At 50.5% G+C, this 24,795-nt stretch overlaps 1 protein-coding gene across 1 annotated transcript; it reads left to right on the top strand.

Annotated features, from left to right (window-relative positions):
- Window positions 1-693: 693 nt before the first annotated feature.
- ALKBH5 (alkB homolog 5, RNA demethylase) lies at window positions 694-24,795 on the top strand. The gene is made up of 4 exons (XM_041771308.1): window positions 694-2,438; window positions 12,091-12,171; window positions 22,070-22,225; window positions 23,035-24,795. Exons 1-4 carry the CDS (start codon window positions 1,669-1,671, stop codon window positions 23,210-23,212), a joined length of 1,185 nt encoding a protein of 394 aa, XP_041627242.1. The 5' UTR covers window positions 694-1,668; the 3' UTR covers window positions 23,213-24,795.

The following is a 24,795-nucleotide window of genomic DNA, read 5'->3' as shown; positions in this document are numbered from 1 at the left end:
AGGAGATGGGTGGAAGGGGACTAGCAGTGCTGGAGGAAGAAACCGCTTGGGCAAAGGCCAGGACGGGGGTTTCTGCAGACCCAGGCAGCGCCAGAGCGCGGCCGGCGCTGAGTTCGCGGACAGGGACGATGAAGCGAGGCCGGGAAGGTCTCGAACAAAGGCTCTGAACGCCAACGGAACAGATGAACTGGATCCCGGGAGCCGCGGGAAGTTTTCGGAAAGAAACCCCCGGCTGGGGTCCCGCCCCTGCGCGGAGCCGCCACGCCTCTGCTCTCGCACGCACCCGGGCCGACTGCAGGGCTTCAAAACTTTCGAACTGTCCCTCGTAATCATCTAGAGCTCTGCCTCCACCCTGAGCCTACTGGTCCCTTTGAGTTTCCTTCTGCCGTTCGGAGGAGGAGCTCCTGTACCCATCTCCAACCCGGAGCAAGACGGACGCCAAAACCCCGCGCGTCCGCGGCTGCGCACGCCGCCACCGGGACGTGACTCGTGGAACGTCCACTCCCGGCGGCCGGGCGGCCGGGCGGCGGCGGGGGTGGGGGGCAGGGAGGTGCCCCCTCAGTGAGTCCAGCGTCCCGGGCCGTCGCCGTCTGGACGCAGAGCTGGGGCCCGGTGCTCTCGGGCCCGCAGTTTGAGAAGTTTCTGCTGGTTTCAGAAGTTTCCTAAAGAGTCTGAGGGCTTTTCTCCGTTGGCGTCTCCACTCAGGCACTTACGTAGCCACCCATTTCACCCTTCAGGGGTCCTCGACGCCCTCCACGCAGCTAATTAAGTGACGGACGCAGTAGCCAAGGCGACCGCTTGATTGACAGACATGAATGCGAACCAACTTCCGGAAGCTCCCGTCTGGACCCGCCCGGGGCTTGGCCGGTGACCCAATGAGAGAACTGGAAACGGCAGAGGGGGTGGTGACCGGGCAGCCTAGGTTGTGGCGGTTCCCCGGTGGTTGCGCGTTGAAGGCTGAGGCGTTTTCGACCATTTGGACGATGCCGTGACGCAGCATAGCGACGGCATTGACAGCGTGAGCGCACCCCTGTGGAGAGAGCCCTTCGGTCGCGGAGGTGGCGCGTCAAGGAGGCAGGTTGCTATTTGAGGGTGCTCCCTCGGAGCTCTTCAGTGAGTGGGGGAGGGGCGGCGGACGCCGAGCGGTCCCCATCTGCGCTTGCGCCGGCGCCTCCAGTGACCCGGCCTACACGCTCGCGCATGCCCGCTGCGCGCGGAGCCGCGGTGGCCGGCGGCATTGCGCGTGCGCGCTGAGGAGCCCGCTGAGGAGCGGCGCTGGCGGACGTCGGGCGGACGGCCCGTGACGTCGTGAGGAGCGCTTTAAAGTGCGGGCTGGGCCGGGCGTCCGAGGGTCTGGCTGGGAGTCGGGTCGGACCTCCGCAGCGGCCCTCCACGGCATGAGGCGCTGCCGGCGCCCTTGCTCTCTGGGACGTGGAGAAGGCGGCGGAGGAGGAAGTCCCGTTGCCGCCACCGCTGCATGACCCACCGCCCCTGAGGCCCGACCCCGCGCCCACCCCCTCGACGCCCCCTGCCGGGTCCTCCGGCCTCGCATGGGGGCCTGGCGCTGAGGAACCCCTTTCCTCCGGGGGCGCCGGGGCGCGTCCTCCGAGAGCCATGCCCGGCCGCCCCTCCCGCCCCGGAGGACCCTAGAGCAGCGTCGCGGGGGCCATGGCGGCCGCCAGCGGTTACACGGACCTGCGTGAGAAGCTCAAGTCCATGACGTCCCGGGACAACTATAAGGCGGGCAGCCGGGAGGCAGCGGCGGCCGCCGCCGCCGCCGTGGCCGCCGCTGCCGCCGCCGCCGCCGCCGCCGAGCCTTACCCGGTGTCCGGGGCCAAGCGCAAGTATCAGGAGGACTCGGACCCCGAGCGCAGCGACTATGAGGAGCAGCAGCTGCAGAAGGAGGAGGAGGCGCGCAAGGTGAAGAGCGGCATTCGCCAGATGCGCCTTTTCAGTCAGGACGAGTGCGCCAAGATCGAGGCCCGCATCGACGAGGTGGTGTCCCGCGCCGAGAAGGGCCTGTACAACGAGCACACGGTGGACCGGGCCCCGCTGCGCAACAAGTACTTCTTCGGCGAGGGCTACACGTATGGCGCCCAGCTGCAGAAGCGCGGGCCAGGCCAGGAGCGCCTCTACCCGCCGGGCGATGTGGACGAGATCCCCGAGTGGGTGCATCAGCTGGTGATCCAGAAGCTGGTGGAGCACCGCGTCATTCCCGAGGGTTTCGTCAACAGCGCCGTCATCAACGACTATCAGCCCGGCGGCTGCATCGTTTCTCACGTGGACCCCATCCACATCTTCGAGCGCCCCATCGTGTCCGTGTCCTTCTTCAGCGACTCCGCGCTCTGCTTCGGCTGCAAGTTCCAGTTCAAGCCTATCCGGGTGTCAGAACCTGTGCTTTCTCTGCCGGTGCGCAGAGGAAGCGTGACTGTGCTCAGGTAACCCATCTGGGAGGAGGGGGCGGCCCTGCATCCTGTTGCCTTAGCTACCCACTCTCACCCAGGAGGCAGCAGCAAATAGGAGCCCGCGCTTTTACAGTTCTGACCCATTCTTCTGGTTTCTGGGAGAGGAGGGTGAAGAGGAAAAAGGGATTTGTGTTTAAAACATGTGTGGGAAGAAAGTAGGGAGCGGTCAGGGAACCAATCTAGAATTTTGTATCCTGAGGGCAGGTTTGGTGTGATCACAGAATTGGCCAAAATTAATACAAAGGCATCTTTCTAGAAGGCTCAGATTTTCAGAGTCTCTTTCTGTGTATGACTTTAGCAAGTCCCTTTTCTTTTCTGGGCCTCCGTTTCCAAATTGTTATTTTTTTTTTAAAAATGAGCTGTTATCTGAAAGCCTTTCCAGCTCTGCCGTTTTGGGTTGTTTTAAACAGAGGAACCGTTTAAGGATTCCTTAAGAGAAAATGCAGAGAAAAGTCCTTGAGAGTAGTAGATACACATTCTTTGTTCCTAACATGGGGAGTGACTTCCCTAGAGTTGAACAGATTAGTGATTAGGGCAGAAATAGAGTGCATCCAACTCTGAAAATTCAACCCCTGTTGGCTGCAGAAGAGCCTGTTGGCCCTTTGTAAGAATGTGTTACCTGTTACTGGTGCTATATGAAACCAAATAAAGCAAGTCTCTTTACCTGATATTTGACTTTGTAGTTGCAGAACTACAGAGTTCTGTCAGCCGCAGAACTAGGTTGTCAGCCTGTTTTGGGTCCCAGGTCCTGCTGAGAAATAGCTCTCTGTACCCTAGCGCCCAGGAAGATTGCCTGCTGGAACACCTTTGTTTATACGAAGCAGAAAGTTTATCTGGAGGCTGTCTCCTTCTAGCCCTAAAACAACTAACCTAGCACTGTACTTCAGTAATCCCCAAAACCTCTTAGGAGCTCTAGACTACAGCTGTTCAGAGCGGGTTGGTTGACCACTGAATTCTAGTACAGGATCAGGAAACATGGAGTTTTTGTGAGCAGCTTAACCTCTGAAGTCTGTGCTATGGGCCCTGGTCCTGGGGAGAAGTGAGTTCCCTGGAGCCCTCTTAGTATGAGGCAGGTCATCCATCTCATTTGGGTTAAACAGCTGTGGCTGCTTCTCTATCTGGGGTGGCAGCAGAGCCTTGTGAAATCCCAAGGTTTCCTGATGGGGAAGTTTGGGAAATCAGTGATAGCAGAAGTATTACTTTGGCTTCCTTATACATCTGAAACTTAAATAGCCACTTATCTGTCAAGTGCCCCCTTTGTCATTTGGGCTTCCAAATTTGTCAGATCTAAGTGGTGCTCCCAGATTGATGTCTTAGCAAAGACCTTTAAGATGGGATTTCCAAGGGCAGACCCTCACAAGTGGCTTGCTGTGTAAGGCAGTCTGGCGTCTGACTTCATTGAAGGATTCTTGATGCTAAAAGGACTTCACACAAAGGCTATTTAGTTTTTTAAGGGCATATTAATTTCCGCATAGTCATAGGTTACCATCAGGAGGTCTTATAGTGGTTGGGTGTGTAGTAGGGGTGATCATAAGAGGCAGTTTGTGACTTTGAGACTTTTCCCCTCTCCAGCGCACACACACCCCTCTATTGAAGAGCAGAAGTTTCGAGTTCTTAAAATGCAGGTCTGTTAGTGATCAGCAACAGGATTGCATCATCAGGAAAATTTTCTTCATCTTTTCCTTGGAAGAGTAAAGTCCTAAAGCTTTCCCAGTCCCTTCCAACTCCTGGATTCTGACTTGGCTTTGGAGTTAATGTGGGAGGCTCAGCTATGTCCTGAAAAGTGCTGCCCCAGGCTTTGAATCCAGCTCGGCTCTCATTTGCTTTGGGATCTCGTGGGCGTTCTCTGAGCTGGCTTTCCCATCTGTAAAGTGAGGGTAATGCCAACTTCCAAAACCTATGAGAACTAAAAGTGGTGATTTGGTGTCTATACAGAGCCCGGTACAGGGTAGGCACTTATATGGGTATTTGCTTTCATACATAGGCATTTAATACTCCCTTGCCCTCTTGTTGGGTGGGGAAGGGGCTAGGGATTTGGTAGAGCCTAAAATACGGCTCTTTCTTTCATGGGGTTCACAGCCTAATGGAAGCCACAGTTAAACTAAGCCCAGGAAAGTAACTGCAGGAGTATTTTGCAGAGGGGGACCCATTTTGTAGTATTAGAATTTTTAAGGAGAAATAAGGTGTAAAACTTGAATGGCAACTGTAAGTTAGCCGCGAAAAGAAGTTAGGGAATGCTCAGGGAGAGCACGGCAGCTTTGGTGGCAATAGCAGAGAGGAGGTGTATGTAAGGTGGGGCCTGCTAGATGCTGACTTGTGGCTAATGGAAATCGTTTTTAGTTCTCAGATTCAACCTGAAATATAGGTTCTGGTGAGGCATGCCATGGGAAAGCACTAGATCAGATCTTTTCAATAGTGGTAGTACTATTGACATTTTGGGCTGGCCCATTCTTTGTTTTGCAAGGGCTGTCCTGTGCACTGTAGAATGTTTAGAAGCATCCCTGGTCTCTGTTCACTAAATAGCAGTTTAGCCTTCATGATGACCAAAAATGTCTCAATATTGCCAGATACCACAGGGTGGGGCTTCAAAAATCATCCCAATTGAGAGCCACTGCTCTAGGATTTTGGATGCCCCCACTAATTTTAATCTTGTAGCACCTGCTCACTTGGTACTCTCAGCTTACTTGGTGTGCAGGTGGGTGAACACCTGCCTTTTATAGTAGTGCCTCTCTTTAAAATGCTGCTTGGGCTCTTCCTGGTAGGTATCCTAACTTGGAAGTGATGAGCTGTAAATCTGCATACTGGAAGAGAGGGGCTGAGGAAAGTAGTGGTTCTCTGCAGGTACGGAGGGGTTCTGGTAATTCTCATCAGACTCCTCAGTTGTTGGTGGCAGTGGAGTCTATATTCGACCAAGGTTACATGGCAGGAATATGGTTTTATATTTAATAGTTGTCAGTGTAGACGTTAGCCTGTGACAAACATTGACTCAGCAATGTCCAAATGTGGCATTTAGAGCAAGGCCTCACAGACCCTTCCTAAAGTGCTTTAAACTTCTTTTCAACCCCAGTTTTCTTGTTTTTGTTTTGTTGGTAACCTTTTCACGTTGAGCCTAGTTGGGTTCTCTGAATGCTGTTCTTTAGGGGAAATAAATATCTCTTTACCTTCATATCCATTCTTCCCACATTTCTTCTCCTGTTTTCTGTAGGGTAAACGGGCAGATTAAAACAGATTTTAGTTGGATTAATTAAAATAATTACCTCAAGGCTAATTGCTTACTTGCTGCTACTTTTTAATCACTGTTACGTGGTCTGTGGTTGTGGTGGCCACATGCCCAGAGACCCAGGCCTTAGGCGCCCATCTGAAAGTGACTGTTACCATCCAGCCGTGGGACACACAGAGGTGAACACAGCCTGTAGCTTCTAGGTAATAACTGATACTGAGTGGAGTGGGCACCCCTGTTCGTTCTGGGCTAAGAGCTGATCTTGTTCAGCTGTTTGAAAGCAAAATTTAGCTTTCTGGCTTAAAATAGTCGGGAAAGTAGGGCACATAGGTCCTGGGCCACATCTCTTGTGTGCAGTCTTCTGGTTCCACAGGAGGGGGAGGAACCTCAGGATGAAGTCTGGGCTGTGCATCCTCAGGAGGAGCTCTGGGCTGAGGAGATTGACTGGACTTGGTTCTGCCAGGCCTAACAAGATGGCAGAAGCAGCAAAGGAAAGGAAGTTAGCAGGTGAACAGTGGTCTTAATCATGAAGTTCAGAACAAGGAGAAAATAAATAGGCCATACAAATTTCAGGGCTGGCTGGCCATTTTCACCTGGGCAGTTGATGTGCAGCCATCACTGAGATACTGTGCTAGCGTTCTTGGATTTGGGCTCGCCTTTGTGGACTTCTTCCTTGAAAGTGGTAGGTATGTGAATGTCCTTTCCTGAGGCCAATGAGGCCCTCAGGATAGATTGGACCTTGTCACCAGAAAACACAGATGGGCTTTTCTCTCTACTCCTTATTGCCTACCCCCTCCCCCAACCAAAAAACCAAAAATCTGTGTAGCATAGATAGTGAAATCAAGAGTTTGATTAGAGTTCCAGTGTCCCCACTGTTTGACCTTGGGTAAGTAACTTCATCTCTGTGGGCCTTAGTTTTTCTCTGCAAAAATGGGGCTATTGATGGCATAGAGTTGTTATCAAAGATTGAATTTCTTTTACACTACTGAATACTTGAAGTTTAGGTAAGATGTCTCTATAGACGAGCTGCTTTCTGTGCTTAGCTACTCTCTAATTATATCTTGATGTGAGAGAAACCTGGAGCAGGTTGACCTTCCTTATGTATTTAGAAAGTCCCAGGACTTCTCATAAAGTTAGGCCATATGTCATTTTAGAAGGTTGGGTTTGAAAAAAAAAAAAAATAGAAGGTTGGGTTTGGTTATAATGAATGTGAGATCAAAATCCCACCCCTGTGCGCCCAGATGGCTGGCCTACTGTCCCCCAAAACCTAAGTTTCTTTTTTTTTTTTTTTAAAGATTTATTTATTTATTTATTTATTTATTTATTTATTTATTCATTCATTCATTCTTGAGATATAGAAGGAGAGACAGAGCCAGAGACACAGGCAGAGACAGAGCCAGAGACACAGGCAGAGGGAGAAGCAGGCTCCATGCACCGGGAGCCCGACGTGGGATTCGATCCCGGGTCTCCAGGATTGCGCCCTGGGCCAAAGGCAGGCGCCAAACCGCTGCGCCACCCAGGGATCCCAAAACCTAAGTTTCTTAGTCCTGTTGGCCCATTAGCAGTGTGAGGCAGGCTCGTTGGGGGCTTCCCAGAACAGGTAACTGCAGTTGTAGGGAGGCTGCCAGGCAGTCCTGGTGATCTTGGCCAGTCCCTCTACCTCTGGTTCTGTTCTGTCCTGGGTGGGGTGCACAGTAGATGGAGAATGGTGACTGTCTTGGGAATGTGCCTTGACTACAGCTGTCTCCAAAACCAGTCCTTAGAGGAGAGATGTACAGTCCTGCATAGTCCTTTAGAAAAAGTTTTTCAGACTGCTCATTTAATCTGCACCTAATCCTCTGAGGAAGGATTTGCAACAGAACAATTGAGCTCAACACATATTTCATGAGCACAGAGATGAATAAGGCCTTTGCAGCACTTTGTCTTACAGAGAAAACACAATTTCCACAAGGCCAAACCTAGTAGTAGAGAGGTGTGGGGAGATGCCTGGGTGGCTCAATGTTTTAGCACCTGCCTTTGGCTCAGAGCATGATCCCAGGATCGGGGATCGAGTCCCATGTCCGGCTTCCTGCGGAGAGCCTGCTTCTCTCTCTGCCTATGTCTCTGCCTCTCTCTCTCTCTCTCTCTCGTCTCTCTCTCTGTGTGTCTCTCATGAATAAACAAATCTTAAAAAAAAAAAAAAAGAGAGAGAGAGATATGTGGGTAGGCGGGAGGTATGGTATCCCCCAGACTGGGGGATTTGAGGAAAGCTTCCCTGGGGAGACGAAAGACTCTTAAGAGTCACTGTAAAGGCAGGGTGCCTGGATGGCTCAGTCGGTTCAGCATCTGCCTTCTGCTCAGGTCATGATCTCAGGGTCCTGGGATCGAGTCCTAGGTTGTGCTCCCTGCTCGGCAGGGCGTCTGCTTTTCCTTCTCCCTCTGCCTGCAGCCTCCTCTGCTTGTGCTGTCTTGGTCTGTCTGTTAAATAAAAAACTAGTCACTGTAAGGGTAAGGTATAGTGCTAGTGGGTGACAGAACCAGGTCTGTTGCTCTTAATGTTTATAGCATGCTGGTCACTGCTACATGGGGTGGGGGGGGGGAGGGGGCTTGAAAGGGCTCAGCCCAGGCAGGGAGCAGGAGGCAGACCAGCATGAAGTATTTCCTCTTCTCCCGTCCCTGTGAAAACAAAGAGCAGGAGGCACTGGAATTTTTCATGCCAAGGATAAGGCCTGAACCCAGGGCATATTAAGTTTCAAGCTGGCAGAGTTGGACTTTCAGACAGTTTTCCTTATAATAAGTAGGTTCCTTAGCAGTAAATAATCCTCTGTGGTCTCTGCTGGATACTTTCTGCTGAAGTTTAGCCAGAAGAGCTTCCCTCGGCCAGGACTCAGAGCCTCCTGCTCTCAGAGGAACCTGAGATACTGAGGAGGGGTCAGTGGGCTCTGTCGCAGCTGACAGGAAGTTCTAGAAGACCAGTGCAAATGAGTAGTTCAGGTGTGTTCTCTGTCCACACTAGTTCTTCTGAGGCCAGGGCTCAGTTGCAGAATTCTGTCATGGTTTATTATTCATTCTGGAGCCCTTGGGAGGTGGGGACAGTTAAGGTTTGACAGCTATCTGGGTTTGCTCCTTCTGCATTAAGGAATGTGGTTCCTTGTTGAAGATGGGTGGTGAGGGCCCCAGTATGCCTATAACCATGTCAAACAGATTGATGCTTGTCAACAGGCCTTAGAAATGTGCCTTGGAGTACCTTTGGGGAATTGGACATAGCTCTTTGTGGGGCGGGGGGGGGGGGTGTCCTGTGTTTATACAGGACTGTCTTGTACCCCACACCTGCATTCCTCCAGTGTGGAGTGACGAAAGCCTAGAACAAGCTCTAGAACTCATAGCCCTGGGAATGGGGTCTTTTCTGCTGGCAGATCCCTGCAAGAGGAACCCAGATCACATTTCCTTGGCAGGTACTGAACCGAAGTCTCTCGCTTGTCCCCCCCGGTGGTCCAGGGCTGGCTGGCTTGTGTCATGTGCTTAATGAATGGGAGTGCTGTGCCAGGCACACTGCATTATCTAACAATTTTCACTACAGGCCTACAGGTTCCAAGGGTACCAACCATGTAGTCGTAGAACTCTAATTCTGCCTGCAAGGGAAGAAGAGTGTCCCTTTTTAAAAAATCTTATGGGCGGCTCCGATGGCTTAGCAGTTTAGCGCCACCTTCAGCCCAGGGTGTGATCCTGGAGGCCCAGGATTGAGTCCCATGTCAGGCTCCCTGCATGGAGTCTGCTTCTCCCTCTGCCTGTGTCTTTTGTCTTTGCCTCTCTCTCTCTCTGATTCTAATAAATAAGTAAAATCTTTAAAAAAAATCTTACCATTGAGGTGCTTGGGTGACTCAGTAGGTTAAGCATCTGACTCTTGATTTCGGCTCAGGTCATGATCTCAGGGTCGTGAGATTGAGCCCTGCATTGGGCTCTGTGCTCAGTGCAGATCTCTCTCTCCATCTAATTCCATGTGTCGTGTGTCTCCCCACCCGACCCTCCACCCTGGCTTGTGCACACACATGCACGTTCTCTCTCAAAGTAAGATATGAAATCTCTGTGGTCATAAAAGAATACCTAAATTGTAAAGCATGACAAACACCCAAAACCTACAGCTGTTCCTTTTTTTCCCTTTTTTTTTTTTTTTAAAGGTTTTATTTATTCGTGAGAGACGTAGGCAGAGGAAAACAGGCTCCCTGCAAGGAACCCAATGCAGAACTTGATCCCAGGACACCGGGATCACACTCTGAGCCAAGGCAGACACACTCAACCACTGAGCCACCCAGGTGTCTCTCTACTGCTCTTCTTATTACAGATGCAGAAACAGTTGTGGGCCCAGCAAGTGACCTCACTAAGGTCACACAATGCTGTAGTTAGATGACAAAACTCAAATTCTAACTCAGGTCTCTCCATTTCTTCTTCTTCTTCTTTTTTTTTTTTTTTTTTTTTGAGAGAGAGAGAGAGGTAGAGACACAGGCAGAGGGAGAAGCAGGCTCCATGCAGGGAGCCCGACGTGGGACTCGATCCTAGGACTCTAGGATTATGCCCTGGGCCAAAGGCGGTGCTAAACCGCTGAGCCACCGGGGCTTCCCAGGTCTCTCCATTTCTATCTCAGTGTGACATTTCTCACTGTAGGCTTACAGGTATTAATAGGTGTTATTTGAGAGAAGGTTCTTTGGTCAGTGCTCAGTTAAACAGTCAGCAGATTCTTCTGCTGTAATAATTCTCAGATCTCTTAATGTAGTCATGCTTTTTTTTTTTTTTTTTTTTTTAAATTTTTATTTATTTATTTATGATAGTCACACAGAGAGAGAGAGAGGCAGAGACACAGGCAGAGGGAGAAGCAGGCTCCATGCACCGGGAGCCCGACGTGGGATTCGATCCCGGGTCTCCAGGATCGCGCCCTGGGCCAAAGGCAGGCGCCAAACCGCTGCGCCACCCAGGGATCCCTGTAGTCATGCTTTTTAAAAAATTTTTTTAAATTCTTCAACATGGGGCAGCCCCGGTGGCACAGCGGTTTAGTGCCGCCTGCAGCCTGGGGTGTGATCCTGGAGACCTGGGATCGAGTCCCACGTCGGGCTCCCCTGCATGGAGCCTGCTTCTCCCTCTGCCTGTGTCTCTGCCTCTAGCTCTCTCTGTGTCTCTCCTGAATAAATAAATAAAATCTTTAAAAAAATAAAATAAAATAAACTCTTCATCATGTTCCAAACTGATTTGACTGTGGATATTTGTCCATAGTCTCTTCTAGGAGGGATGTTCACAGAGAAAACAAAACATCTGGTCTAGGAGCAGCTTGGAGGGGAAATCTTTAAAGGTTCTGTGTCTCCCTCAAATCAGAAGGGATTTCCCTCTTGGACTTCTTATATTTTGTCTTACTTCTAGTTCTTCTCCATATTGGAGCAGCCTAGCCATTTAGAGGCGTTTTTCCCAGGCCTGCCTTGTTTCTAACAGTTATATGGGTGTCTTTATAGCTGCTCTTGAGAGGGGAGCTGATTAGTAGCCATGGAGAGGAAGATTTGTGGTCCAGGGTGGTCAGGGGGAAGCTGAGCAAGATAAGGCTGAGGTGTGTCCACCTCCCACTACACCTGTGGCTGAGCATGTGAATGGCTGTGTAGAGCTGCCTCAGCTCTGTGGAGGAACTTGGGGTTTGAGTGCCTCTTAGGTGCCATGCTCCTTGGTGAGGGCATGTGAGGAGGCTCAGGATGCTGAGTTTGCTTCCAGAGTTTCAAATCCAAAAGATGTTAGCTGTGAAGAGGACAGTCATCTACCCACGTTCATTGGTCTAAGCAGTTTTTTAAATCATGTAACTTGATGAAAATAAATAGATATTTGAGTGTGATGGGAATTCTTAAAATATCCCAAACACAGCTGTCTTCAAGATTTTGGATCCCCCCAAGTGGAGATTTTTGAAAGCTTGTTTTCAAGTAGACAAATTCTCTTTTTGAACATTGCAGCCTTAGTTCTCTCTGGTGACTCAGGGCTGTCTGTGTCTGCCTTGGCTTCCTCTTTGTGTTGAAGGGTAGGGGGCAGGGGGGGAGAAGAGATGCAGTTCTTGTCTTACCAAGGTCTGGCCTGAGTCGTTCTAACTGCCTGTAGAGTGACTAAAGGTATACCTTCTTGGGGTGCCCTTGACAAGAAGGGCTTCTGGCTGGTGTGGGGAGACTCCTGCTGTGGTTTCTGCCTTCAAGCCTGCCTTTGCCTCATCCTAGATTTTTTTCTTGATCGGAGCATCCTAGAACTTAACAGGTGATTTCCCTTTCCATGTAGACCCTTGAACCTCTCAAAATAACAAGGCAGAGGTAGCCATAAGACCTGGACGATATTTCTGTCTCTTCACCCTGTAGGAACGTTGGTTGTCTGTTCCCTTTCCAAGCTCATATGCTCTGTGTTTATTTTCAGTGGATATGCTGCTGATGAAATCACTCACTGCATACGGCCTCAGGACATCAAGGAGCGCAGAGCGGTCATCATCCTCAGGAAGTAAGTGCCCCGGTGTCTGGCACCTGCAGGCCTGTCTGGAGATGTAGGGCTGGATTCCCTTAGAACTTGGCTCCTCTGTATCAATAGCATAGCAGCATGAAGCCTGGGGAGAGGAAAAGGCTATCAGGTCTCATACTTTTTTATTTTAATTCTTTGAGGAAAAAGCTATTTTGTCTTCATTGGAAAATTAAGTTCTGTGACTTTAACTAGGGAGTTGGGGCTGAGCAGAAGCACATGCTCCCAGTGTTCTTGCATACAGTCTTGAGAGAAGATTTGGGGACCCCTTTTCCAGACCACCCCTCCCCCTCTTTCTTTCCCCATCTTCTTGGTTCTGATTTGTCACATGTGCTCTTGCTGATTATTTTTAGACTGCGCTTTAGCAGCCTGCTTTAAAAATGCCTGGGTTTTCACTTCTGGGAGGAGCAGGGAGTGAGAAGAGGAAGGGAAGGTGGGAGGTTAGGCTGCAGTGTTTAATAGTTGCATAGCTTGTTGCTGTCTCCTTTCTGGCGAGGGAGTCAAGGATGTACCGACCAACATCACCAGACCTAGCCCCTTTAGCACTTCTGGTTTTCTGCTTGTGGGGTGAATGGACTGAGCCAAACAGGTGCTGGGTGAAGACAAGTCTGTGTTTAGAGTAGAGCCCCAAAAAGAAAAAGAAAAAAAAAAAAAGAGAAAAAAATTGGGATCCCTGGTGGCGCAGCGGTTTGGCGCCTGCCTTTGGCCCAGGGTGGGATCCTGGAGACCCGGGATCGAATCCCACGTCGGGCTCCTGGTGCATGGAGCCTGCTTCTCCCTCTGCCTGTGTCTCTGCCTCTCTCTCTCTCTGTGTGTGACTATCATAAATTTAAAAAAAAAAGAAAAAAAATAGAGTAGAGCCCCAAGAGGCTAGATGATTGTCCAGGGTTGTATAGACCTCACTGGGGAGAGCAGAACCAGTGCCTGGACCAACCCCGCCCCCCTGCGCTGGAACATGGTATCCTATAGCTTGCCGTCTTTATTTAAATTAGAAAAACAAAACAAAATGTTATTTTTTTAGGATAGCTTTAGATTTAAAATTGTGAAAATAGTATAGTCTCTGATTTACCCCACATACCACTTTCCGTATTGTTAACATTTTATACTAGTGAGATGTGTTTGTTACAGTCAAGAAAGTAATAATTGATATGTTATCGTTAACTGAAGTCTCGATTCTATTTGGATTTCCTTAGTCTCTTCCTAACATACTTTGTCTGTTCCAGGACCCCACATTACATTTAGTCATCATGTCACCTTAGGTTCCTCTTGGCTGTAATAGTTTCTCAGACTTGCTTTATTCGTGATGACCCTGACTGGTCAGGTATTTTGTAGAATATCTCTCCCTTGGAATGAGGCATTTTTCTCATGGTTCGATAGGGGTTTGGGGGAGGAAGACCACAGAGGTGAAGCTACCTTCTCTTCGGTCACATCCAGGGCACATAGGACTTCTCACTGCTGATGTTGACCTTGAACACCTGGTTGAGGTTGCGTTCATTGGTTTTCTATACTCAAATTCACTGTTTCCCTTATCTGAGGAGGGAAGTCATTGTGTGCAGCCCACGCATAAGGAGTGGGGGAGTTAGCGCCACCTCCCTGAACGGGGGCTCCCTGCCCAAGTTATTTGGAATTCTTCTGTGAAGAGATTTTGTTCCTGCCTTCATTTATTTCTTTACTTATATCAGTATGGATTTATGGGTATTTTTTTTATGCTCCAGTAATTCTAGCTTTGGCCATTTGGAGTCCCCCCCCCCCCCTTTTTTTAAAGTATGTACTTTTTGGCTTCCATTCTGTAACTTGAGTATCTTGACCTTTGGTGGCCAGAACTCCAAAATATTGTGGTGGATGAAGTCTCTTTGGTATGGCTCTACCACTTTGTCAAGTCAAAACTCAGAGTCTCTGTTGTACCATATGTAGAATGGGAATGGTAGAGGTCTGAACAACCATCCTGGGGGCCAGGTAGAGAGAGCACCAGGCACATCTAGGAGCTGCAGACATGGGTCTGTTTAGGAACTGGCAGCATCTTGACCTCTAGCCTAAGAATATTCTCAGAATTCATCAGAAGAAGGGTTTTTACCTGCCTTTCTACTTTCTTTTCCTGTGGTTTCCAGCACAGGCCAAAACCTGGAATACGGAAGTGATGGAACCCAGACTGTACCTCCCTTTTGGCCTCTTTTCCCCAGTCATTTCTTCCTGGGCTGTACTAGCACTTCCAGCTGCAGCCAGGACCAAATGGCCCACCTAGGCTAGGAACTTGAAGAGGAACTCCCAGAGTGATGTAAAACCAGATTAGCAACCTCCCAGGTGTCCTCCCCCCTCCCCCCCCCCCCCAAGCCTCCCACAATAACTTCTCCTAGGGAAGTCTTCACTGGACGTGCAAATGAAGTGGCCAGAGCTGGAGTGTCAGGTCATTTTTCCAGTTCCTCCCTCTTGAATGGTGGCTCCCTTACTTCCCAGGCTGGCTGTGTCGGATGCTTCTCAGTGGAGCTAGGAGCCTATACTGTTAACCAGGTCCCCCTGAAGCCTTTTGGCCAGCTGGGCCCCTGGACAGTGGTCTGACCTTGGAGAATGATCATTGGTGGGTTACTGATGCCCTTTGACCTTTTGACTCAAATGGGCCCAGGAGCCAGTCACAGACTGGGCTAGAGAGAACAGAAGCACAGAGCTTTGATATGAGGGGGCTGGGAAGGAATGGAAAGATGGCTTCTGCTGCCCCAGGTCAGCTGAGCTAGAATATTGCCCAGCTGTAGGGAGACAATTCAGGGGACCAGATGAGAGGCCCAGGATAAAAGCCAGGCTCGTTGTTGGGCTTTGCCTGTCCATCCAGCCTCATTTCTTTAGAGTTTTCTTATTGTCTGGTACTCCTCATATTAAAGTACTTAGAACTCCTGGTGTGGTCCATAGACTTGTATCCTGGGCCCTTGGAGCAACGTGGCCTCTGATGGGAATGTTTTTGTATCTAACATGTTCATCTTATTCTGCACATCCTACCCTGCAAATGACCCACATATGCAGTGGAAACTGGTTGACCTAGCCATCCTTCGGGGCTCAGGTGTTAACTGTTCCGACATGCAGGAAGCATCAACACGTACCTATAGCCCTGTCAGTGTACCCTCTCCCCCTTTAGACAGTTATAGCCCATACTCGATATTGTGAATTTCCAACTCTGCATTCTTTGGCGGGGGGGGGGGGGGTTGCTCTTCATGTAGGCCTAGCCCAGATCAGGAGGACAATGCAGGCAAATGAGGAACAGCTCCACAGTAGCTGTATGGGCTTATCTTGGAAAAGGACAAGCTGAAAAAAAAGAAAGAAAGAAAAAGAAAAGGACCAGCTGGTGACAGGATGAAAAAGGGAGCACTACCCAGACATCAAGGATGTAGCCTTGACGAGTACTTGACTGACTTGCTGGTGAGGCCACATCCTAGATGGGTGGAATCTAGGCATTGAGCCTGGCCCTATACTCCTCATAGGCAGAGGGGATGGAGCCAGTCCTGCCTTCTCAAGTTTGAGTAAAAATTGCACAGGTTGTTGTGGAAGGGCCTAGGTCAGTCAGAGCTGGGACAGTGCTTCTAAGTGCCTCATGGGGAGAAATGGGTAGGTGGCCACCAAGTGCTTTTTGATTCAATAAGATGCGGCACCCTTGAGTGTAGTTGGTGCTGAGTTTTCATGTGACTGGTACCATTGTTTCTCATAGGGAAGACTAGGAGGCTGGGAGTGACAACCTGAGGGTTCCCCTTGAATGAGGCTGCAGCTTAGTGTTAGAGTCTTTGGGGTCACAACCAGTAAATGGCTGAGTAAGATCTTGATCCTAGCTCTGCTGGTATGCAATAGTACTGACCTGCAAGATGCCAGCCAACACAAGCAGAGTAAAAGGACAAAGTGCGGACGCCCGGGTGGTTTAGCGGTTGGTTGAGCATCTGCCTCGGCTCAGGATGTGATCCTGGAGTTCCAGGATTGAGTCCTGTGTCGGGCTCCTCTATGGAGCCTGCTTCTCCTCCCTCTGCCTGTCTCTCTGCCTCTTTGTCTCTCATGAATAAATAAATACTTAAACAAAACAGAAAAAAGAACAAAGTATATTTATTGGGGCCCACCAAACAACAACAACAAACAAAAATTTAAAAATCTATCTTGGTGGGGCATGGCGGGGGGGGGGGGGGGGAGGGCGTGGGTTGGGACAGGGATTGGTGGATCTATCTCCTGAGCTAGACCTTGCTAGCCAGGCAGAAATGGTAAGCTCAGGGCGACAGGGTGGCTCAGTTTAAATGTCTGCCTTCGGCTCAGGTCATGGTCCTGGGATCCTGGGATCGAGCCCTGTGTCTGACTCCCTGCTCAGTGGGGAATCTGCTTCTCTCTGCTCCTCCATGTGCTCATTCTCTCTTTCTTATGTGCACACACTCTTTCAAAAATTCTTAAAAACAAACTAAAAACCGGTAAGTTCAAAGGCTGGAAAGTGCAAAGTATAGAGGATCTCTGTAGTTGAGGGGAGGTATGGGAAGGAGGTTGTAGATAAACACTTGATCATCAGGAAATGGCTTGTGGGCCTCCAGGGCCTTCGGTTGGTAGCCAGGCCACCCAATCCCTTGTTTTTTCAGGAGGCACCCAGGGATGCCTTAGGTCTGCCTACAAGATTTGTCTTCCTGCATGGTTAATCTCTTCATTTAATCAGATAAAGTGGCTCAAGGCAGTGTTAACAGCATTCATCTTTGCTTTTGGTTAAGTGAGCTCAGCTCAGTGGGTTGAAGCTGGGAAGAGCAGCTAGAGGTTCCTTTGCGAAATGTTAACCAAGGCTGCTGTATACCAGAAAGCAGTGGGGTGAGAGGGATTTGCATGAGAGAGACTGTAAGAGGCTGAGCTAAATGGCTTATTTGGTCCTTCAGACCCAAGGAATTCCAGGGTCCGGGGAGACTGTTCCTGAAAGCAGAGTAGCCCAAGTGTGAGGCTCTGTGTGTATGAGTGAAGGGTACATTCTGGGCTTCATTCCTCCAGGGGTTAGTGGCCAGCTCTTGGTTTCCCTGACTTGGCCTGAGACGCTGCCCTGCCAAGACTGGTGCCCTTGCTTGTCTCCATGATTCTCATCCCCTGGGCCAAAGGTTAGCTCGCCTTTGTTTCCTGGTCCAGTGAGTGTGTGCGTCCATGTGCATATACCCTGCACGAGGAATTGGGAGAGCAGTGAGGTCACCTGGGAATGAAACTGGCTTAGGCTCCCAGCCTGGCTCTGCCCATTCTTCACTAAATACAAGTTGGTTATCTGAGTCCTGTGTTCTCACCTGTAAATTGGGGTAGTAGTGGTGCTAGGGGTGGTTAAATTCAAGAATGCTATGTGCTTCTCCTAACCCCTTCCTCACCATATTTTCTCTCTGAATTTGATGAGTTGGGAGTAGCAGATGAGGAAGGCTGTGTCCAGTCTAGGTGTAAGGTGGTGTGAGCAGCAGAAACACAGCGAGTGGGAGGAAAGAGAAACCTGGAGATTCGTTGTTCATTGGCCCAGTCTGGGGAAAGCAAGTGTGTTGTCTGGCCGCCTGGTGTTGTGGAGATCAGTACCTTACCAGGCCTGTACAGGGGTTTCCTGGGTACCCATGATGCCGACCCTGCGGTCTGTCCTCTGGAGCTCTGGCTTACAAGTATGTGGTATGACATGTTGGTAATAAGGTGGAATGATCTGGATAGGCCTTTGGGGCCTGGTTATCTTGTAGGTCTGGATTTGGAGGTCTTGCTGGAAGTTCTGCTAGGACCATGGGTTTGAGGTGCTCTCTCTTTGGGGTATATCCCTCACATGCTGTTTAGGCTCTCCAGAGACCGAGGTAGAAGAACTGTCTTTCAGGGAGCGAGGTGTGATGTTGGAGGGAGTTTGGTAGAAGATGGGGAGTGGTGTCGGGGGTGGGGGGCGGGGGGTACTGTTGCAGGAGAGACAACGGTATAGTTCTGGGCTTTGTGGGAATCTGATAGGTCCTAGAGCTTAGACCTAGAGGCCGAGGTCACTCAGTAGACAAGGGGATGCTCAGGTAGGCCTGCCACACTGCCTCTTTGCTCCATTGGGAAAGTCGGGCTTTGTAAGCACAAAGGTGCTTGGTATGAGGGTGGAGCCAGAAGTTGAGTATGGTTGGCCTGAGGGGCAGACTGGTTCCTGGTCGGCCTGGACCGTAGTCTGCTTTGTTGTAAGACCGAGAGCCCACCTGGCTCCAGAGGCCATCCCAGGACCGTAGCTGTGGGACTTAGGCCAGTGACTTGCTCTCTGATTTAGTATTGCTTCCCATCCTTACAGTGGAATAATCCTCCTCAGCAGCTTCTCTAGAGGATTCAGTGAGTGAGAAAGGAATGTGAGGAGACCTCCTGGAACAGTCACCTCCCTCCCTTGCCCCACATGTTAACGGTCACATGTTAACGTGTCACATGTTAACGTGTTAATATTAATGCTAAGTCATCTTCCCTTTGTTTAGCCTTCCCCAGCACCTGTGTCTAATGGCTACTTTGTCCTGGGAGCTGTCTTGACACTGTGGGTGACCTTCCATACCTAGAGTGCCTTGCTGTAACCACCCTTGATGTTGACTCAGATCTGTAAGGCAGGTCTCCTTTTCTCTTGCCACCTGAGGAGGCCCGGACCCAGCCCTTACTGGTAGAACTTCCTGACTTCAAGGTTGTGGATCTGTTTGCTGAACCCTGAGGGGGCCTAGTATGCTTCTTGGAAGTTAGCTGGCTTTTAAGGTGGGGTGTTCTCAGAAATTAAGCAGCCAGTGGGCACTGGGTTTGGGATCTTGGCTCTAGCCTGGCTTCCTGCAGCATGGTAGCTTTTTGGAAGTGGTGGGAGGCAGGAACTTCTCCACTGTTCTGAGATGTACTTTCTTTTCTTCTCTTTCTCTCTCTCTCTCTTTTTTTTTTTTTATAAAGATTTTATTCATTTGAGGCAGAGAGAGAAGGAGGCAGAGGCAGGGAGAAACAGACTTCCTGTGAAGCTGGGAGCCTGATGCGGGCCTCCATCCCAGGACCCTGGGATCACAACCTAAGCTAAAGGAAGATACTTAACAGACTGAACCACTTGGGCACCTCTGAGATGTATTTTTAACAACCCTAGAGGATGTGTCAGGAGCACTTTTGAGCCCCCAGAGCTTATACTATCCGTACCGGAGGCAGGGTTTTTGATAGGGCCACCTCTGATCATCCTTCTTGGAGGGCTGCCTCCTGAAGGCAGTGGTACTGTCATGTGTAAGGAACAACACCTTTTGCCTCCCTCAGGCAGTTAGAAGTAGAGCCAGTCCATGTCCTTGGCCTGTCTAGTCTCAGCTTGTCCCCCCGTCTCCCTAGCCTCTCCAGTGGCCCTGCGTCCATGGTGGAGGTCTGCCACCACTGCCCCTGCCTGCCCAGACTGGCCTCCCAGGAAGGCAGCTCAAGAAGGGCAGGGGCCCCTCCAGGGATCATCAGTGTCTGCCGGTTCTGCCTCTGTGGCAGGATGTGCTCAGTGTTTTCTAGCCCCAGAGATGTGTGGGCCAGGCTCTCCCCTTGGTGGCTCTGCTCTTCATTTTCTCACCATCTGTCAGTCACCTGAGGAAACAATTGCAGGGAGCAGGGCCCTGCCCACCAGGGCTTCACTGGGGCTTTTTCATCCTTCAATGGTTTTCCTGCCCTGAGCCACCTCACCTGCTCCTGGTATTTGTGGGAGCTTAGCTTTGGAGTTAGCTCCACCGTGCCAGAGGGGGGACTTCCCTATATAAAGCTTGATACCTTTGGAGGCCTTTAAGCCAAGCTTAATGGCCAATGTCTTAGTCTGATCTCTGCCACTTGGACCTCTCAGCCAGAAGAGGTTGCGGGGAGGGGGGGGGGGTGTTGCGGAATGAGGCCTAGCTTGGTAAAGAAGAGGAGGTCCTTGGGGCTCCAGTGATTTCTAATCCCTACCCTTGTGTTTGGGTGTTTCCTCACACCACCTCTTCCTGTTATCTTTCTCTAGAATCCTAGCCTTGAGGGGCCCTAGGTGACATGGTCATTTAAGTATCTGACTCTTGATGTCAGTATCCGTTCAGGTCATGATCTCCTGGTTGTGGGATCAAGCCCGGCATCTGGCTTCAGGCTCGGCACAGGGTCTACTTGAGATATTCTCTCTCTCTTCCTCCCTCCCTCCCTCTCTCCCTCCCTCCCTCCCTCCCTCCTTCTCTCCTTCCCTCCTTCCCTCCTTCCTTCCCCCCTTCCTTGTCCCCCCTTCTCCTCCTCTCCACTGCCCTTGCCCCACTTATGATCATTCTTTCTCTCAAATCATTAAAGGAAAAAGAATCATGGCTTGAAAGAGGCCACTTGATTTCTAGACCCTTAGAACTGAAAGAGACCCTAGGGCCAGCCACTTTCTCCCTTCTTTGCTTAGATGGAGAAGTAGGCCCAAAAAGGGATGGCAACTAGCCTGGATTCTAAGTGGCACCATTAGGGCTTGATCTTCTTCCTTTTTTCTGCTAGGTAGGTCCTACTTTCCTGAGCCTGGAGTGCCGAGAGTGGAGGCAGAGACTGGTGGGCCAGGCAGGTTAGCTGACTACTCTGGCTTTCCTGTCCATGGGGCCAAAGCAAACAAGCAGGGACAAGTGCAGGGAAAAGTCGTAGTAGTGCTGGTCTATGCACCACTTTGGGCTGGAGGGTGTTCGGGTGTTCAAACATCGGTTCTCAGCTAGAAGGCGCCATCTGCTGGCTTTAGGAGAAAGACCCCTGCTCAGGGTCAGAGCCCTGTGGTTCCTGTTTGTCAGGCTTAGAGTCTTACCTGGGCTTAAACCTTTCCCCCATGACTTCTAGGACCTGTGACTTACCACCTTACCAACCTAGTTTTCCTCATTTCTTTATAGCACATCAATCGTGGGTAGGTAGAGAAACCTGTGAGGTTTGGATGCAGTTGTTACCAAGAACACCATGTGGCTTAATCCAGGGCAGCTCTCGGATTTCCCTCCCGCTGTCTTCCCTGAAGTGTTCTTGTGAGGATGCTCTGCTCTGACTACAGCACCTTTCTCAGAACCAAGTGACTATTTTTTGCACAGTTGCCTATGGGCACCTTCTGCCAGATGTGTCCCCATAACTCTCCACCCCAGACTTCTCTCCTGCTCCTTGCTGCCACCAGCCTGACTTGCTAGCCTTCTCAAAATTACACAAGAAGTCTCAGGGCATCTTTGAGGTTTCCCAGGCTAGCTTCCTCCAGGCCTGGCTTCATAAAGGACTCCTATCACTGCCCTGGACCACCTCCTTGTTCACTTTCTCTGTTTCCCCCATCCATACTTGCATGTTTTCCCTTTACTGGGCAGTGTGTTCCTTAAAACTCACACCTAGTGTGCTAGGTGGGGATTTTACCTTGACTTGGTCAGCATCCTGTAACCAGCAGAAGTTGCCAGGTGCCTGTGGTGGGATCAGAGCCAAGTGTCAATGTTGAGTTAGGCCTGGGCTCTCTGGCTCTGCCACAACCTTAGTGTTCCTATATGAGAGAGTAGGGAGTCTTCTTTTCCCTTTTGTAGGCCTGGGTCAGAGGAACCTTCCTTCCTGTCTTGCTATTTCAGGAAGAATGAAGGCATCTGCTGGGGAGTGTTTGGGGGCCCTCAGTACTCTTGCAGGTGGAGTAGAAGCCCCTGGAGAGCTTCTGGGCCTGAGTAGGGTGAGTCCAGTTGAGAGAGCCCTGGATGTTTCCCGTGGTGCAGCAGGTCCCTATCATTAGACATCTCAAACAGAAGTGTTCGTGTTCCTACTCCTAAGCCTCAACTTAAGAAGGAGGATCTTTGCAAGTCAGCCAGACCTAGTTGAACCATGAGGAGACTGAGGCATAGAGCAGAGACTGCTGGTCCTCCTTTCTCTGGCCCAGAGAGAGAATTGGTCTGATGGGGCCCACACCCTCCCCACAGGCCCATTGGTGACCCCATGCATCTTTGCTTTGCAGGACGAGATTAGATGCACCCCGGTTGGAAACAAAGTCCCTGAGCAGCTCTGTGTTACCACCCAGCTATGCTTCAGATCGTCTCTCGGGAAACAACCGGGACCCTGCTCTGAAACCCAAGCGGTCCCATCGCAAGGCAGACCCTGATGCTGCCCACAGGTACTCAGCTTAGGACCCTCAACAAAGGACAGCAACAAATGGCCTGGCTGTGGAGTGAAATGGGTTGGTGGGGGGGTGCCTGGTGTGGGTGGTTAGGAGCCTTGGTTACCTACTTTTCTAAGCTTTATGTCTGCTTCCAGGTCAGTGGCGTTGGTGGCATTCCCACCTAACCCAGGACCAACTGCCTATACCCCCAGAGAGCAAGGATTGGGCCAAGATTCTGACAAGGGGGGAATGCATTGTGGGCCTCCTACGACTTCCTTCTCTGTCCACCTGGACAAACACCCTTGTGGGTTATACTTAAATGTTAAGGAAGCTCGGGACGAAGACAGCAGAGCAGGGACCCATTTCAGAAGGGTAGGGGAAGGGTTCTGGGGACATGTTTAAGCTGGGACAACAAGGATGAGGAAGCTATGCGTGAATGCCTGTCTAGGCAGGAGGTACTGGGTTGAAACCCTGAGGCTGCAAGAGGGTGCTGCTTTCAGGGGCTAGTGGAGTTGGTGAGCAGAGCAAGGGTGGGCAGAGGTGACAGGAGGACCGAACAAAGTCTAGAGACTGTGATAGGGCAGCCTTAGCTATGTCCTGGGGTACTAGACTCAACTAGGCACATCCCACAGCTAAGCATATCCCACAGGGTTAATTGGGAAGTGTTTCAGAGACTGAGCAAGGCCACTGCCCTCCGTGGGCAAAAAGATGATGCGTGTTCCTGCCATTGCTGCCCTTCCTGGAGAACCCCCAAGCTGAAGTACGCAGTCACCAAGATGGTGAGGGTCTGACCCAGACGCTTCCACCTACCCCTTCCCTCGCAGGCCTCGGATCCTGGAAATGGACAAGGAAGAGAACCGGCGCTCCGTGTTGCTGCCCACACACCGTCGGAGGAGTAGCTTCAGCTCTGAGAACTACTGGCGCAAGTCCTACGAGTCTGGAGAGGACTGCTCAGAGGCGGCAGGCAGCCCTGCCCGAAAGGTGAAGATGCGCAGGCACTGAGGCGTGCCGTGCCCTCCTGGGAACTCTGGCTCATCCTCACATAGCTGCCCCCTCCTTGTGTTCAGTTTTTTTGGTTTTTGTTTTTATTTTTTTGTTTTTTGTTTTTTTATTTTGTTTTGGTTTTGGTTTTTGTTTTTTTTTTGTTTTTTTTTGATCCTTACATTTTTTCCTTGGGTTTGTTGCCTATTGAGGCTGAAGAACAGAATTGGCTGGGACCTGATTCTCATGTTCTTGGTTTTCCTCCAAAATGGAAAGGCTATTGGCATCTGTAGGGGACAGAAGCTCACACCAGAGTGGCCAGTAGAGGTGTGGGAGGCAGCTGTCCTCAAGTGGGGCTGTGTCAGGCTGGGTTTATTTAAAAGCAACAAAATATTTTGGTTAAGAAAATTCTTGTTTTGCTTTAAATGTAAATCTTTTCAGTGTTGTAAATGAAGTTCAGTCTTCAGCCCCACCCCACCCCCACCCCCCAATGTCTGGGTTGAGGTCTCCTTTGTGCTCCTTGCTGGTTCTGCAGGAGGTCTTCTGTCTTCCCACTTCTCACCCGCTCTCCAGGCCCTGGAAGTTCATGCAAACACCCTCTTTCTCCTGCAGCAGAGTTGTTCAGGATGACTGGGTGGGGTTGAAACAGTCCTCTGCCACCCCAAAGCTATTGGCCAAGCCCCCAGGCTTCCTCCACGCCCTTTGGCCTGCTCTGCCCACAGGTTCTTGGGCTGCCGCGGGGCTGGCTACAGTGGTCCTGACCTTTCTTGCCAAGAGCACGCCTCTTTGCTGCGTTGCTCCTTTCATGCATATGCGTGTGATTGTACGAAACAGTTAGACTTGCCATGTTGGGGCAGTTTTAGGAATTGTTTCTAGCTAGAGGGACGGGTGTCCTTCCAAGTCTAGCATTTGGGGTATGGAAAATTGTGGTGTGTGGTAGGGTTTTTGTTTTATTTTTGAGTTTTTATTTTTTCCTTTGGTCTCTTGGCTTTTTCCTAACCCTTTCCTTCCTCCTACATTGGCCAGCTTGGGCCTTCTCTCCATGTCATCCCCATAGGAAGGCAACTGCCCACCCCCTCTGTCTGCCTGTAGCATGCATTCAACCAAGGCCAGAGCTCAGGTCTGCAGACTGGGTTGGCGCCTCCTCTGCCTCAGGGGCATGGGAGTTGGGGAAGGGGCTTTTAAGAAATAAAAGGAAAAAGATAATAAAGTCTTTGGCATTTTCCACCTACTCAGATCCTCAAAGGTTGCAAGGTATTGATCTATATTAATTAGGAGTGTTTCCTTGCCTGCCATGGCCGAGACCTAGGCCTGCTGAGAGCAGAAGCCCTCCCAGTCTCCGGGCTGCCACCACCCCAGGGGGGCCTTGACTCAGAGGCCCAGGCCTGAGGCTGCAGAAATCTGGGGCAGCCGTCAAGAAGCCCCTCTCAGGGGCCAGAACTCCTTTGCCAGCGTGGATTCAAGTCGGGACTGCATAACTAAAGCAGTTGCAGTTTTATTTTTTTTACAGCTTTTTTCCCAAAAATGATTTGTAGTTGTGTGTGCAGCACTTTGCCCTGATATGTGTGCTCTACAATAAAAACCAAATCTAATATATTTTGAAA

Source organism: Vulpes lagopus, chromosome 10 (assembly GCF_018345385.1).
Source record: "Vulpes lagopus strain Blue_001 chromosome 10, ASM1834538v1, whole genome shotgun sequence".
NCBI classification, from domain to species: domain Eukaryota; kingdom Metazoa; phylum Chordata; class Mammalia; order Carnivora; family Canidae; genus Vulpes; species Vulpes lagopus.
Note: the sequence above shows the minus strand (reverse complement) of the source record. Positions and strands in the feature narration are given on the sequence as shown.